Source organism: Scyliorhinus torazame, chromosome 17, assembly GCF_047496885.1.
Source record: "Scyliorhinus torazame isolate Kashiwa2021f chromosome 17, sScyTor2.1, whole genome shotgun sequence".
Classification (NCBI taxonomy): Eukaryota; Metazoa; Chordata; class Chondrichthyes; order Carcharhiniformes; family Scyliorhinidae; genus Scyliorhinus; species Scyliorhinus torazame.
In genome coordinates, this window is record NC_092723.1 from 11,168,738 (window position 1) to 11,182,416 (window position 13,679).

The 13,679-nt window shown below is 46.7% G+C and overlaps 1 protein-coding gene across 3 annotated transcripts in view; it reads left to right on the forward strand.

Moving 5' to 3' along the window:
• Window positions 1–13,679, forward strand: part of LOC140393710 (AMP deaminase 2-like) — a 190,094-nt gene that overhangs the window by 139,997 nt on the left and 36,418 nt on the right. For all 3 annotated transcript variants that reach the window (XM_072480020.1, XM_072480019.1, XM_072480021.1), the window contains exons 9-10: window positions 1,249–1,378; window positions 7,223–7,417. In XM_072480020.1, the coding sequence (XP_072336121.1) occupies window positions 1,249–1,378; window positions 7,223–7,417 (325 nt within the window). The remainder of the gene's footprint in view (window positions 1–1,248; window positions 1,379–7,222; window positions 7,418–13,679) is intronic.

Here is a 13,679-nt window from a genome sequence, read left to right on the forward strand (position 1 = left end):
CATTTCCTTACCCCCCTCCAAGAGCCCCCCCGACAGACCCAACCAAAAAAGTGCCCAACCCGCCCTAACCACCCTCACCGAACCAAAAAGAAACAAGAGCAAAGGACCCCCCCCCTCAAAATGTAGCATATCAACCGCAATCCCCAAACGCCCTTCCCGACTGACAATTTGTGTCCAACTTCTCGGCCTTAACAAAGGCCCACGCCTCCTCCGGAGACTCAAAATAATGGTGCCGGTCCTTGTAGGTGACCCACAGTCGCGCCGGCTGCAACATGCCGAACTTCACCCCCTTCCTGTGCAGCACCGCTTTCGCTCGATTGTATCCAGCCCTGGTATATTCGAACCTCCACGTTCTCCCACCTGCTGCTCCTCTCCTTCTTGGCCCACCTGAGCACGCACTCCCGATAAGCGAACCGATGAAACTACACCAGCACCGCCCGCGGAGGCTCTTCAGACTTGGGCCTCCTCGCCAGCACTCTATGGGTCCCTTCCAGCTCCAGGGGCCCCTGGAAGGACCCCGCTCCCTTCAGCGAGTTCAACATGGTGACCACAAAGGCCCCCACGTCCGGCCCCTCCGAGAGGCCCAGAATCCGCAGATTCTTCCGCCTCGACCGATTCTCCATCTCCTCGAACCGCTCCTGCCATTTCTTGTGGAGCGCCTCGTGCGCCTCCACCTTTATCGCTAGGCCCAAGATCTCATCCACATTATCTGAGATCTTTTGTCGGACCTCATGGATCGCCACCCTCTGGGTCTCCAGCAGCTTAATAGAGGCCTTCATCGGCTCCAGCAGGTCCGTTTTGAGCTCCCTGAAGCAGCGCTGGATAACCTCCTGCTGCTCCTGCGCCCACTGCATCCACGCTGCCTGGTCCCCGCCCGCCGCCATCTTGCTCTTCTTCCCTCGCACCTTCTTCGGGTCCACCACCACTTTTTTAGTCGCCCCGCTCCTGGTAAAAGCCATATACTGTCGGGGAACTATTGTAATCTCCTTCCCACACCGGGAAACGTCGGAAAAATGCCGTTGGGGGCCCTGAAAAGAGCCCAAAAGTCAATTTTTTGCGGGAGCCGCCAAATGTGCGACTTAGCTCCGCATAGCCACAACTGGAAATCTACAATTTTATTTTAATGAAAAGCTTACAATCAAAACCAAATATTTCAAATACCTTACTTTAATAGAACTGATTTTGTTCTTGTAGATTATGTGAGTAGATGAGCAGTTAGCAGAACTATTTTCCTTTTTGTCCCAACAGGAAATCCTTCTGCTATCGACGGCTGCAGTATCTGTGTTCTAAGTTCCAGATGCATGTTTTACTGAACGAAATGAAGGAGCTGGTGGCTCAGAAGAAAGTACCACATCGAGACTTCTACAATATTCGCAAAGTAGGGAAACCGAGAACTTGCTTTTTACTTTCGCTCTTGTATATTTAATCTACTGTGCTCCAGTATTTCTTACTCCCCACTTGGTTTATTTTACCACCACTATAACAATTTATTTGGGAAATAAACTGGATGTGACATTGGTAGCTTCTCATGGCAATCAGGCTTTGCTCAATGCTTGTCGTGTGCTGCAAGCAGTTTACTGAAAACCCGCATCCAGGGTTATTTCTCTATGAGAGGTTTTTGTTACGATTAAAAATCTCTTCTAAACTATACTTATTGATGTTTGCAGCTTGCGGGGATGTTTGTAAGTGGTGCAGATATCATTGACACCAGTGTAGTTTAAATTAACGCGCTGTTGCTAGGAGTCCATCCAGCAAACAAGCGGTAAGAATAACATGAGTAAGCCATGGCTCAGTTGGTTGCATTCCCCCGCTAAATCACAATCTGCAATGAAGTCACTGTGAAAATCCCCCAGTCGCCACAATTCCGGTGCCTGTTCGGGTACAGGAAGGGAGAATTCAGAATGCCCAATTCACCTAACAGCACGTCTTTCGGGACTTGTGGGAGGAAACCGGAGCACCCGGAGGAAACCCACGCAGACACGGGGAGAATGTGCAGACTCCGCACAGACAGTGACCCAAGCTGGGAATCGAACCCTGGTGCTGTGGAGCAACAGTGCTAACCACTGTGCTACCCTATTTACTACATTATGACAGCGACTACACTTCGATAAGTACTTCCAGATAGTTGTGAAAATCAGTGGGCTAGACAGCTGGTTTGTGATGCAGAACAAGGCCAGCAGCACGGGTTCAATTCCCGTACCAGCTGAAAATTCTGAATTCCTCTGTGTACCCGAACAGGCGTCGGAATGTGGCGACTAGGGGCTTTTCACAGTAACTTCATTGCAGTGTTATTGTAAGCCTTCTTGTGACAATAAAGATTATTTATTTATTTATTTAAAAGCAGGATATAAATGCAAGCCTTTCTTTTATTACTGTGAATGAGTTGAACAATATTGGGCTTCATACTACCTTACCTTTATTCAATGCAATTTTATTTCCATTTTCTAAAGTTGATTTCCATGGCTAGTTTCCATATTGCTATATGACTTCATAATTGGAACAAATTACTATAAGTAACTTTTTATTGCTAAAGGTGAGTGAATTATCAGAAGTTGATTATTAAGAGAAATAACTGAATTTAACAGAAACAAACTCGTTCATCTAAGCACCACTTGATAAGCATGAACTCCATGCTGATGGGGAAGAATACTCAACAGTTAAATGCACCATCACTAAGCTAACCCTATCCAACTCAAAACATGTTCTGTGCAGCACTGTATAAGCGGTGTGGAAATCGGGACAATATGTAGCACAGTGTTCAAATATATATTGTAGGATGCAAGAAAGTTTGCTCTGGGAAATGGAACACATTATATTTCAGGCATCGAATCGGAGCATAAATCACTCTTAGATCAAGTATAATCTGGCTAATGCAAAAATTGAGAAGCAACTGAGGTTTTATTATTCTGAAATGTTGGAATGTTCCTCCTGTAGGCGGAGTAGTGCTCAGCACTGCTACATCACCGCGTCAGAGACCCAGGTTTGATTCCGACCGTGGGTCAGTGTCTTGTGTGGAGTTGGTGCATTCTCCCCGTGGCTGCATGGGTTTCCTCCGGGAGCTCCGGTTTCCTCCCACAGTCCTATGATGTGGATTGATCATGCTAAATTTCCCCTAGAGTGTCCAAAGATAAGGTGGCGTTGTGGGGATATGGTAGGCTGGTGGGCCCAGGTAGAGTGTTCTTTCAGAGGGTCAGTGCAGACTCAATGGGCCTCCTTCTGTACTTTTGAAAATAAACTTAGGGGTGCCTAATTCCTTTTTTTCCAATTAAGCGTCAATTTAGCGCGGCCAATACACCTACCTTGCACATGTTTGGGTTGTGGGGGTGAGACCCTCGCAGGCACAGGGAGAATGTGCAAACTCCACACGGACAGTGACCCAGGGCCGGGATCGAACCCGGGTCCTCGGCGCCGTGAGGCAGCAGTGCTAACCACCGTGCCGCCCGGCCACCTTCTGTACTGTAGGGATTCTATGATTCCATCCCAAGAGCTCATAACTTAATTTGGTAATCTTTCAAAGATTCCGTTTCTTTCCTGCAATGTAGGAAAAACTGTTTTATTGCTTTTACATTCAGAGCTCAAGTACATCTACAAAGATTTAGGTCATCGATCAACTGACATAGTGCCTTCCTCCATGGTCAGAGGCACTTTGTGGACCAACAGTATCCCAAACTGGCAGTCTGTAGGATAAAAGATATGATAAAACCCAGTACCAACATTTAAAAACACTGGGGGGTGGATGTGATGGTGAAGGATAGAGAAATAAGTCTTTGATAAAATTAATTCACATGGGTGTCGCATTTATTGCCCTTAAATGATGGTGGCCTAACGTCTTGAATAGAACTGCAGGCTAGGCCATTTCAGTGGGCAGTTAAGAGTCAATCGCATTGCTGTGGTCTTGAGTCACATATTGGCCAGATTTGGTTAAAAACAACAGATTTCCTTCCTTAAAAGGAAATGACCAAATAGTACCTAATTAGTTATTACAATCCCGGACCAGGGGCGAAATTCTCCGGTATCGGCGCGATGTCCGCCGACTGGCGCCCAAAACGGCGAAAATCAGTCGGGCATCGCGCCGCCCCAAAGGTGCGGAATGCTCCGCATCTTTGGGGGCCGAGCCCCAACCTTAAGGGGCTAGGCCGGCGCCGGACGAATTTCCGACCCGCCAGCTGGCGGAAAAGGCCTTTGGTGCCCCGCCAGCTAACGCGGAAATGACATCTCCGGGCGGCGCATGCGCGGGAGCATTAGCGGCCGCTCACTGCATTCCCGCGGATGCGCAGTGGAGGGAGTCTCTTCTGCCTCCGCCATGGTGGAGACCGTGGCGGAGGCGGAAGGGAAAGAGTGCCCCCACAGCACAGGCCCGCCCGCGGATCGGTGGGCCCCGATCGCGGGCCAGGCCACCGTGGGGGCACCCCCCGGGGCCAGATCGCCCCGCGCCCCCCCCCCCCCCCCCAGGACCCCGGAGCCCGCCCGCGCCACCTTGTCCCGCCGGTAAGGTAGGTGGTTTAATCTACGGGACAGGCATTTTAGCGGCGGGACTTCGGCCCATTCGGGCCGGAGAATCGCGGGGGGGACGGGGGACCGCCAACCGGCGCGGCGCGATTCCCGCCCCCGCCGAATATCCGGTGCCGGAGAATTCGGCAACCGGCGGTGGCGGGATTCACGCCAGCCCCTGGCGATTCTCCGACCCAGCGGGGGATTGGAGAATCTCGCCCCAGATTCCCTAACAGTTGCTAGGATACCAGACCGAAACCCCCATAAAGGATACTTCGCTCCAGGAGTGATTCCGTGCACAATTAAGGATATGGTATATTAAAAAAACTTTCTTACTACTATAGTATCATTAACTTTAACTAGGGCAGCACGGTAGCACAGTGGATAGCACAGTTGCTTCACTGCTGCTTCACAGCTCCAGGGTCCCAGGTTTGATTCCCGTCTTGGGTCACTATCTGTGGGGAGTCAGTCTGCACATTCTCCCCATGTCTGCGTGGGTTTCCTCCGGGTGCTCCGGTTTCCTCCCACAGTCCAAAGATGTGCAGGTTAGGTGGATTGGCTATGAAAATTGTCCTTAGTGTTAAAAATGTAATGTGGGGTTGCTGGGTTTCGGGGATAGGTGGAAGTGTGAGATTGGGTGGGGTGCACAGTTTTGATGGGCCAAATGGCCTCCTTATGCACTGTAAATTCTATGAAACTTTAACATCATAAAGAAAATAGTTTACAATTGCCAGTTGAACAGTGCTTAACAATGAAACGCTAAATCCTAACTACTATCATTTATCTCCACTCAAGCAAAACCCCACCTCGGGTCAAAATCCACTTTTAAATACAGTTAGTCAACTCAAGAAAACTTATTGGAGCTGTCTGGGTACTGTTTTGAGAAAGAGATATCCTTCAGGAACCAGCTTGCAGATTCTTGCCTGCCTCCAACTGTTTAACCTGCCAGCTTTTGAGAAACTGCTCTTGTCCCGTTCGCAGGCAAATCTTTAACTCACTGTCTTGAGAGAAACTGCTCTTGGTTCACATCCCAATCTAAAACTGAAATTTGATATTGAAAACTCAACACCTGACTGCTTCAGCCCCTGGCTCCTCCCATTAACTACATCATCTTACTAAGCTAAACATAATGTCTCTAATTATCTACTCCCTAGGGAGCCCTCATTATGTAAACAAAATTCCTTGAGCCCAGCTTTTAAAATGCTTTAATTGCACCCCTATCTTTAAAAAGCCTGCTGTCTTTCAAACCAGAATTTTTAAAAACATGACTGCAGCAGTCACACACGCACTAACCCGGGCTTTTAACCCTTACTGCACCACTACATACAATACAATGTATCTGAAATTCCTACATTCATCACATAGCGTTCTGTTTATATTGGAAGCCCACACTCGTTGAGAATTGAAGCTCTGTCTTTATCTCTTTCATATAGGTTGCTTAAAAATTTTTTTTTCTTCTTTACTCTTTCTTGAGATGTTGCCCATCTACAATCGCCCAGAGAGCAGATTGCTGTTGGTCTAGAATCACATGTAGGCCAGACCAGGTTAAGGACAGCAGATTTTCTTCCCTAAAGGGCATTAGTGAACCCGATGGGTTTTTACAAAATCCATGGTAGTTTCAATTGGCATTCAATTCCAGATTTATTACCGGTAATTAAATTTAAATTTGACCAGCTACCATGGTGGAACCCATGTCCACTGAGCGTTAGCCTGGACCCCTGCTACTACCACTACGCCAACATAGTGAGCTGACATAAACTTTGATTCCTTCTGTGTGCACTGGATTTAAACCCGGGGGTAACGATACTTGGGTTAGGATAGGGCTAGTCTGCGGTGCCATCCAAATATTTTGAAGTAGCTGTTAATTGCCGCCTTTCCCTCCCCCACCACCCAATGTTTTATTTTTTTATTTTTGATGCACACTTTTATAATTTTGGCAATGTTGGTCAGCAAAATGCCTCTGTTCATGGAGAGAGGCAGAATGCCAGCTGGACGATGACTGGAGCTTGAGAGATGCATCAGAGTTCTAAATATAGGAGCACTAAAACTGTTGTTCCTACATAATTGGAAAAACCCTAATATCTGCCGTGCACCAATTTAAGACTAATGAGACCTTGGGTATGGGGAACACAACATTTCAGAGCAATGAAAATTACGTTTTAAATTTCTCATGTCCAAGCCATTTTAATTAGAAATTTCTGCAGATCGCAAAAATGAGTATAGGATTGAAACATAGTCTCCTTATGCCTCTGTTTTCCTTGTACCTGATCCAGTATTTCAATGCAGCCGTCAATCTCAAAGTATATCCAGTTCATTTCAGGAGACTAACTGCATGGTTTCTGATGTGCATTATAAAATCTGTGCAGAACAGAGGGGGAGAATATCTTCAAAATTGAGTTTGTCAACGTATGAATTGCTTTCTTTTTATTAAATCTGATTTGTTTAATTTAATTTGAACATCTTTATAGAAAAGTGTGGACGGTAGCAGTACATAAACAGGATCCACTTATTCCAAGATAACTAGTGGAAAAGAAGATCACGATATTCTCCACAGTGCCAGTAAATACATCAGCGTGTTTTATTCCAGCTACTGTAGTTAAATTTAGCATATGCTAGACTCCTGTTTACTCTGTCATTCAAATGCCTGCTCTAAGCGGCTAGATTTTAAAACAGTGCAATAGATGAGGGTTTCTCTTGGTTTATGTTTGTAACCTGTTCCCTTAACTAACAGGTTGATACCCACATTCACGCATCATCCTGCATGAACCAGAAACATCTGCTTCGTTTTATCAAGCGTTCAATGAAGAAGAACCCAGATGAAATTATTCGCACGGAAAACGGAAAAGGACAGACTCTGAAGGATGTCTTTGAGAGCATGAACCTCACAGCCTACGATCTCAGTGTGGACACGCTTGATGTGCATGCGGTATGCTCAGAATGTAGTTTGTAAGAGGCACCAAAACCCATCAGTCACAAGCAACCCACTGCTTCCCCCCAGTTTGTTCTCCCAATACTTGGACCATCAGACATAGGAGCAGAATTCGGCCACTTAGTCAACCGAGTCTGCTCCGCCATTCAATCATGGCTGATATTTTCTCATCCCCATTCTCCTGCCTTCTCCCCATAACCCCTGATCCCTTGAACTGAACAGTTGAACTGAGCATTTTCCGGGAGCATGATGCAGCTCTTGTGTCTGAACACAAGAAAAATAGTTTGGTTAGGGTTCTTTCTTATATCTTTCAATGCCATCAGTAGCACAAAGCCAAGGGCAGAGGTCCTTTCAAGATTATGGTTTTGCTCCAAAATACTTGGATTTACGCAATACTAAGTCTCATTTTAGGTCATAGTTATTAGAAAGACGGAGGTTGAGGGACGGCCTGAGGTCTACAAGATTGAGAGGCATGAATAGAGTGGATGGCAGGCACTCTTTCCCAGGGTGGGGGCGTCAGTCACTAGGAGGCATAGGTTTAAGGTCCCTGGGACAAAGTTTAGAGGAGATGTGCAAGGCAAGTTTTTTTTACACCGAGGGTGGTGAGTGCCTGGAACGTGCGCTGCCAGGGGAGATTGTGGAAGCAGATATATTAACGGCGTTCAAAAGGCATTTGGCCAAATACATGGATAGGATGGGTATAGAGGGATACGGCACTAGGAAGTACTGAGGGTTTTGGCCAAGAGTGGTATCATGACCAGTACAGGCTTGGAGGGCTGAAGGGCCTGTTCTATGCTGGATTGTTCTTTGTTTTTTATGTCCAGATCAGTCAGATTTTCCTTTTGTGTTTGAATTGGTAAAACCACTCGTACCATGGCTTGATAGGAATTTGCGTTCACCTTGTAATTCCCCATTTGAATTGAATGAAAGGGAGGAGGGAAAAACAAAAGAGCAACAAACAAAATCTTTTCCAGTTATTCTATTACAGAAAAATGAGTGACTCCTACTTTTAAAACACAAATGTCGAATTGTTGCAACTGTGCAAGTACTTTGTTTTCTTTGTTGTCTGCTTAAGCCTGTGCTAAGTACTTGGGGGCGTTGAAGTTGAACTGAGCATTTGTCTGAACACAAGAAAAATAATTGGGTTAGAATTCTTTCTTGTATCTTTCAATTGCCATCAGTAACACAAAAGGCCACGGGCAGAGGTCCTTTCTCAGATTATGGTTTTGCCCCAAAATAAATAATTTTACTATAAACAAAGGATTATTGTTTTTGGAGAGCGTTTGTCATGTTTTTCCCCAAAGGTAGTGACGTTTGCTGGTGACTGGTTGCACAAACGCCCTGCAGTACCGTTCCAAGTGGATAAATGACACCCAACATCTGGAAGTAATGGACAGGGTAGGGCCAGCTGTTCCACACAAGATGCCTAAAACATCATGACTAGACACTTGCTTTGGCAAAGCCTTCTTTCTGCCATCATGTAATCTCTTGGGGACTTTCTAGCTGATGCATTCTCTGTCTCAGGCAAAAACTGGGACAGCTCCCTCTCTGGGACATCTATTCCCATCTATTCTGTTTCTATATTTGTATTGTTTGAATGCACATCCTTGGTACTCCCCAACCTGTCAAACTGAAATAGCTTTATCATAGGCATACAATGCAATCTTTTCTTTATCTCGCACTCCCCCATCAGATACTCTCTTACGTTGGTGATGCTGTAAAGTCTATAGACCCAGCTCTTTATGCCTGTCTGAATAATTAAGGCTCTTTAAGCTGGGAATCTCTCTTGTATCTCTCCTCTTAACCTTTTCCAAGGTCACCATATCAGCCACCATCTGAAGGAACTAGAATTGGGCAGAGTTCTCCAATTGCTCATATAATAACATATGGTGCGTGATCTACTGGTCACTTTGCGCCGAGCGGGCAATGACTCAGCCGGTAGTTCCCGGGAGAGGCCTCACACGGGCTTCCTGACGGCCAGTATCCCTTGTGGGATCTAACCAGATCCCACCACGCAGTCAGAATCCCACCTACAATGGGCGGGACCAAGCCACGCATGTCTAAGGATGCGTGATTACCTACGATCTACCGGGCTCCCAGAGGAGCTTCGAGCTGGGTGCTGTTCAGTAATGGTCCCACGCAAACATGGACAAGGCGGAACAGCACCCGGGGTGGGAAGGGGGTGATCTCTCGGGCCATCGAGGCCCCTGGGTGGTCACGGATAGGGCAAGGTGGCCCCTTGGCTCTCCCCAGAACTCAGGCAATGTGGCACTGCCTGGACTGGCACCTTGCCACCATTGAACTGCTGAGGTGCCTGGGTGACATTGCAAAACCGGCAGGTGCACTGCCATGATGGCACTGCCGATGGTCAGCGCGTGAGGGGGCAATGCTCATGAGATGAGGGTGGAGGTGGGGTATGAAGGTGGAGGGTGTGGTAAGAAGGGTGGGGGGTGGGGTGTAGAGTGGGTATGAAGGGGCCTCAGAGAACAAAGAAAAGTACAGCACAGGAACAAGCCCTTCGGCCCTCCAAGCCTGCGCCGACCATGCTGCCCGTCTAAACTAAAGTCTTCTACACTTCCTGGGACCGTATCCCTCAATTCCCATCCTATTCATGTATTTGTCAAGATGCCCCTTAAATGTCACTATCGTCCCTGCTTCCACCACCTCCTCCGGCAGCGAGTATTAAAAAAAACTTGCCTCGTACATCTCCTCTAAACCTTGCCTCTCGCACCTTAAACCTATGTCCCCTAGTAATTGACCCCTCTGCATTGGGAAAAAGCCTCTGACTATCCACTCTGTCTATGCCCCTCATAATTTTGTACACCTCTATCAGGTCGCCCCTCAACCTCCGTCGTTCCAGTGAGAACAAACCGAGTTTATTCAACCTCTCCTCATAGCTAATGCCCTCCATACTAGGCAACATCCTGGTAAATCTCTTCTGCACCCTCTCTAAAGCCTCCACATCCTTCTGGTAGTGTGGCGACCAGAATTGAACACTATACTCCAAGTGTGGCCTAACTAAGGTTCTATACAGCTGCAACATGACTTGCCAATTCTTATACTCAATGCCCCGGCCAATAAAGGCAAGCATGCCGTATGCCTTGTTGACTACCTTCTCCACCTGTGTTGCCCCTTTCAGTGACCTAAGGACCTGTACGCCTCGAAGGTTTGGAGCGGGGTGAAGGGTGGGGATCCTGGAAGTGAGGGTGGATGGAGGCTTGACAAAGGGGCCCTCAGCAACCCCATAGCAGGGTGTTATCACTTAGGGGGTGTGGGGCAATGCCCATGTGTGTGGGGGTGACATTACCCATGAGCGGGAGACCTACAAGCCCACTTAGAAATTGGGGCACCCTTTCAAAATGATGAGCCGGTCTGACCAGTGAGTCCAGCTCCCCAGTGACGAAAATAATTCAAGTGTGGGATAGCCCAGGGAGAAGTTCCCTCGAGCCCAGAAAAGTGACTGTGTGATGAAAATGAAATGAAAATCGCTTATGGTCACAAGTAGGCTTCAAATGAAGTTATTGTGAAAAGCCGATGGTCTCCACATTGCGGCGCCTGTTCGGGGAGGCTGGTACGGGAATTGAACCACGCTGCTGGCCTGCCTGGTCTGCTTTAAAAGCCAGCGATTTAGCCCTGTGCTAAACCAGCTCATGATTAGATAGTGGTGGGCAGCTCGCCAACAGAACCGGGTAGACCCCCCCCCCCCCCCCCAAGCAAAACCCCCCACAAATGACACTTAAAGAGGCCATGGTCTCCTTTGATTAGATAGTGAGCACATCACGACTAATACTACCTGAGGTTGACATTCAGACTTTGTGGCAGCGGTTTAATGGCTAGCTATCTAAATTGGAAACCTTGTCGGTGTTCTTTTTGAGCTCCTCTAACTCGAGGGTAATGCAACGCACGAGTATTCAACTTCCCCAGTTGAAATTAACTAACTTCTGACAGACCAGGGAGTGAACCCGGGATGCTCAGGTCTTTGGATCTTCATATTACCCATCTTTACCCACCAGTAAACTTTAATTCTTGTGAGCAGTTTAAAGTTAATTCCCCATCCAGATTGTAAATGGCCTATTTTTCTTTAAATTCTGGCAGGGATGTGAAAAGAGGAGGGGACCCGAGCCTCAGTACTCCGAATAGTAAGTACGTGACCCTAGCTGTCCCTGGCTACTTTATATCAATCGAATTTTAAATTTACCTGGGGATTGACTCCTGCCAGGAGAAATAATTCCAGTTGGAAATGTGGGAGGTTGGGAGGGAAGAAAGAGCATCCATGACGGATCGGAGCGAAGGCAAATTACACTTGAGGCTATTGGCAGGTTGACCTCTAGTAACGGGATCCCTTTCACCTACAACACGAGTGTGTTCATTCTATACGTGATCAATACAAGACTTGGTGGAAAGGCTATATTAATGGATTAATGGGATTAGTATTCACAAAAAAACCTGTGTCACATCTTCGGGTAAATGCTTGGCATTCATAGTATTGATCCTTAGACTGTGCTAATTCTTTGAAATTTCAGTGCTCAAAATTTCATTGCTGAAAGCTACAAGATGAAAATTCCAGTTTTACTGTCAAACATATGCTGGCCTTTGTTCTAATTGAAATGATCTGCTGATATTTTAAATCAATATTAGATGTCTCTTTTTCCATTTTCGGGTACCTCATTGAGTAAAACGTTCCCAGTAGGATTGTGCGCATTCACCCTCCTGGAATAAAATACAAAGTGGGTTTGGAATTTTAAAATCTTTGATATGTTTTTTAACAGGGATTTACGAAGTGTCCTAGCTGTAGAAGTGAGAGCTTAAATGTTCGCCTTGAGCTGTGATAAATCATGATTTATCTTTGAGCTGAGTGTGCTGGTTCATCAGGAGAGTGGGTGTTATAACCCTGCATGGGACTCATCGAGCTGGGGATGATAGTTCCCTAGTGCTGATTGGGCTGAGTTAACCCAGGGGGCAGCACGGTCGCCTTGTGGATAGCACAATTGCTTCACAGCTCCAGGGTCCCAGGTTCGATTCCGGCTTGGGTCACTGTCTGTGCGGAGTCTGCACGTCCTCCCCGTGTGTGCGTGGGTTTCCTCCGGGTGCTCCGTTTCCTCCCACAGTCCAAAGATGTGCAGGTTAGGTGGATTGGCCATGATAAATTGCCCTTCGTGTCCAAAATTGCCCTTAGTGTTGGGTGGGGTTACTGGGTTACGGGGATAGGGTGGAGGTGTTGACCTTGGGTAGGGTGCTCTTTCCAAGAGCTGGTGCACACTCGATGGGCGAATGGCCTCCTTCTGCACTGTAAATTCTGTGAAACCAGCACGAGTAAACAGGTCAGCTGACAGGAAGGAGTGAGGACCCTGAGATGTGCAACAGGCCCTGTGTAAATACTGCTGTCATACTGAATACATGTCTTATGAACCACTCAGACTTCCCTTTGCTATTTACTTCAGTGTGAAAGGTTAACCCTTTTCCTTAATATAATTATGATTATGTGTGAATGAAAAGCTGCAACCTATTATATCTTCCTTTCTCCCTGTTCCTATCCCATTGTCATAATCGCTTTTGAATTCCTGTTATTTTTCAGTCCCTTGACCATGTTTGCTTCATGTTATTCTGCCTATTATTTTTCCTGTACTCTTCATCCCACTCTGCTTCATTGCTGCTTGGGTTGTGGCTCAATGGTCAAGTCAGTTTAGATTTTGGAGCATCTACGATTTGTCGCAAAGTAAGCGTGAATCACATAAGAGGAGGGCTGTAATTTATACCGCATCTGAGAGGGGTTTGCTTTGGCTTGCAGCCTCTCACTAGAAATGTGCACGTAGTACCATGTTTAGTTGTTGGAAGTGAATAACGAGGTGGAGTAAATTAGTGATGTAATTGAAAAATGGCAAGCAATGATTGAGTTTGTAAAGGAAGGGCAGTAGAAGTGAAGAAAAGGTTGATTGTTAATTATCAATTTCAAGTCGGTTGTCCCAACATATCAATGTGCACCATGCTCTTATGGGCCGAAGTTAATTAGTCCCAACCAAGCCAGCTGTGGTGCTGTCCCTAACGGCTGAAGCAAGAGAACAGGAAATACAGCTTTGTAACTCTGATAAAGTAATGGATAATAAAAAACCTAAAGCAACCTGCTGAAATATTAAGAGTCAATAGATGAGTACGGAGGTGTGGTATTTGCTTGAGGTTATTTTTTTCCTCCAGAGTATAGATTTTAACATGGATGCTGCGCTGGTAATCCTGGTAATGCTTGGCTCTGGAACTCTTGTCC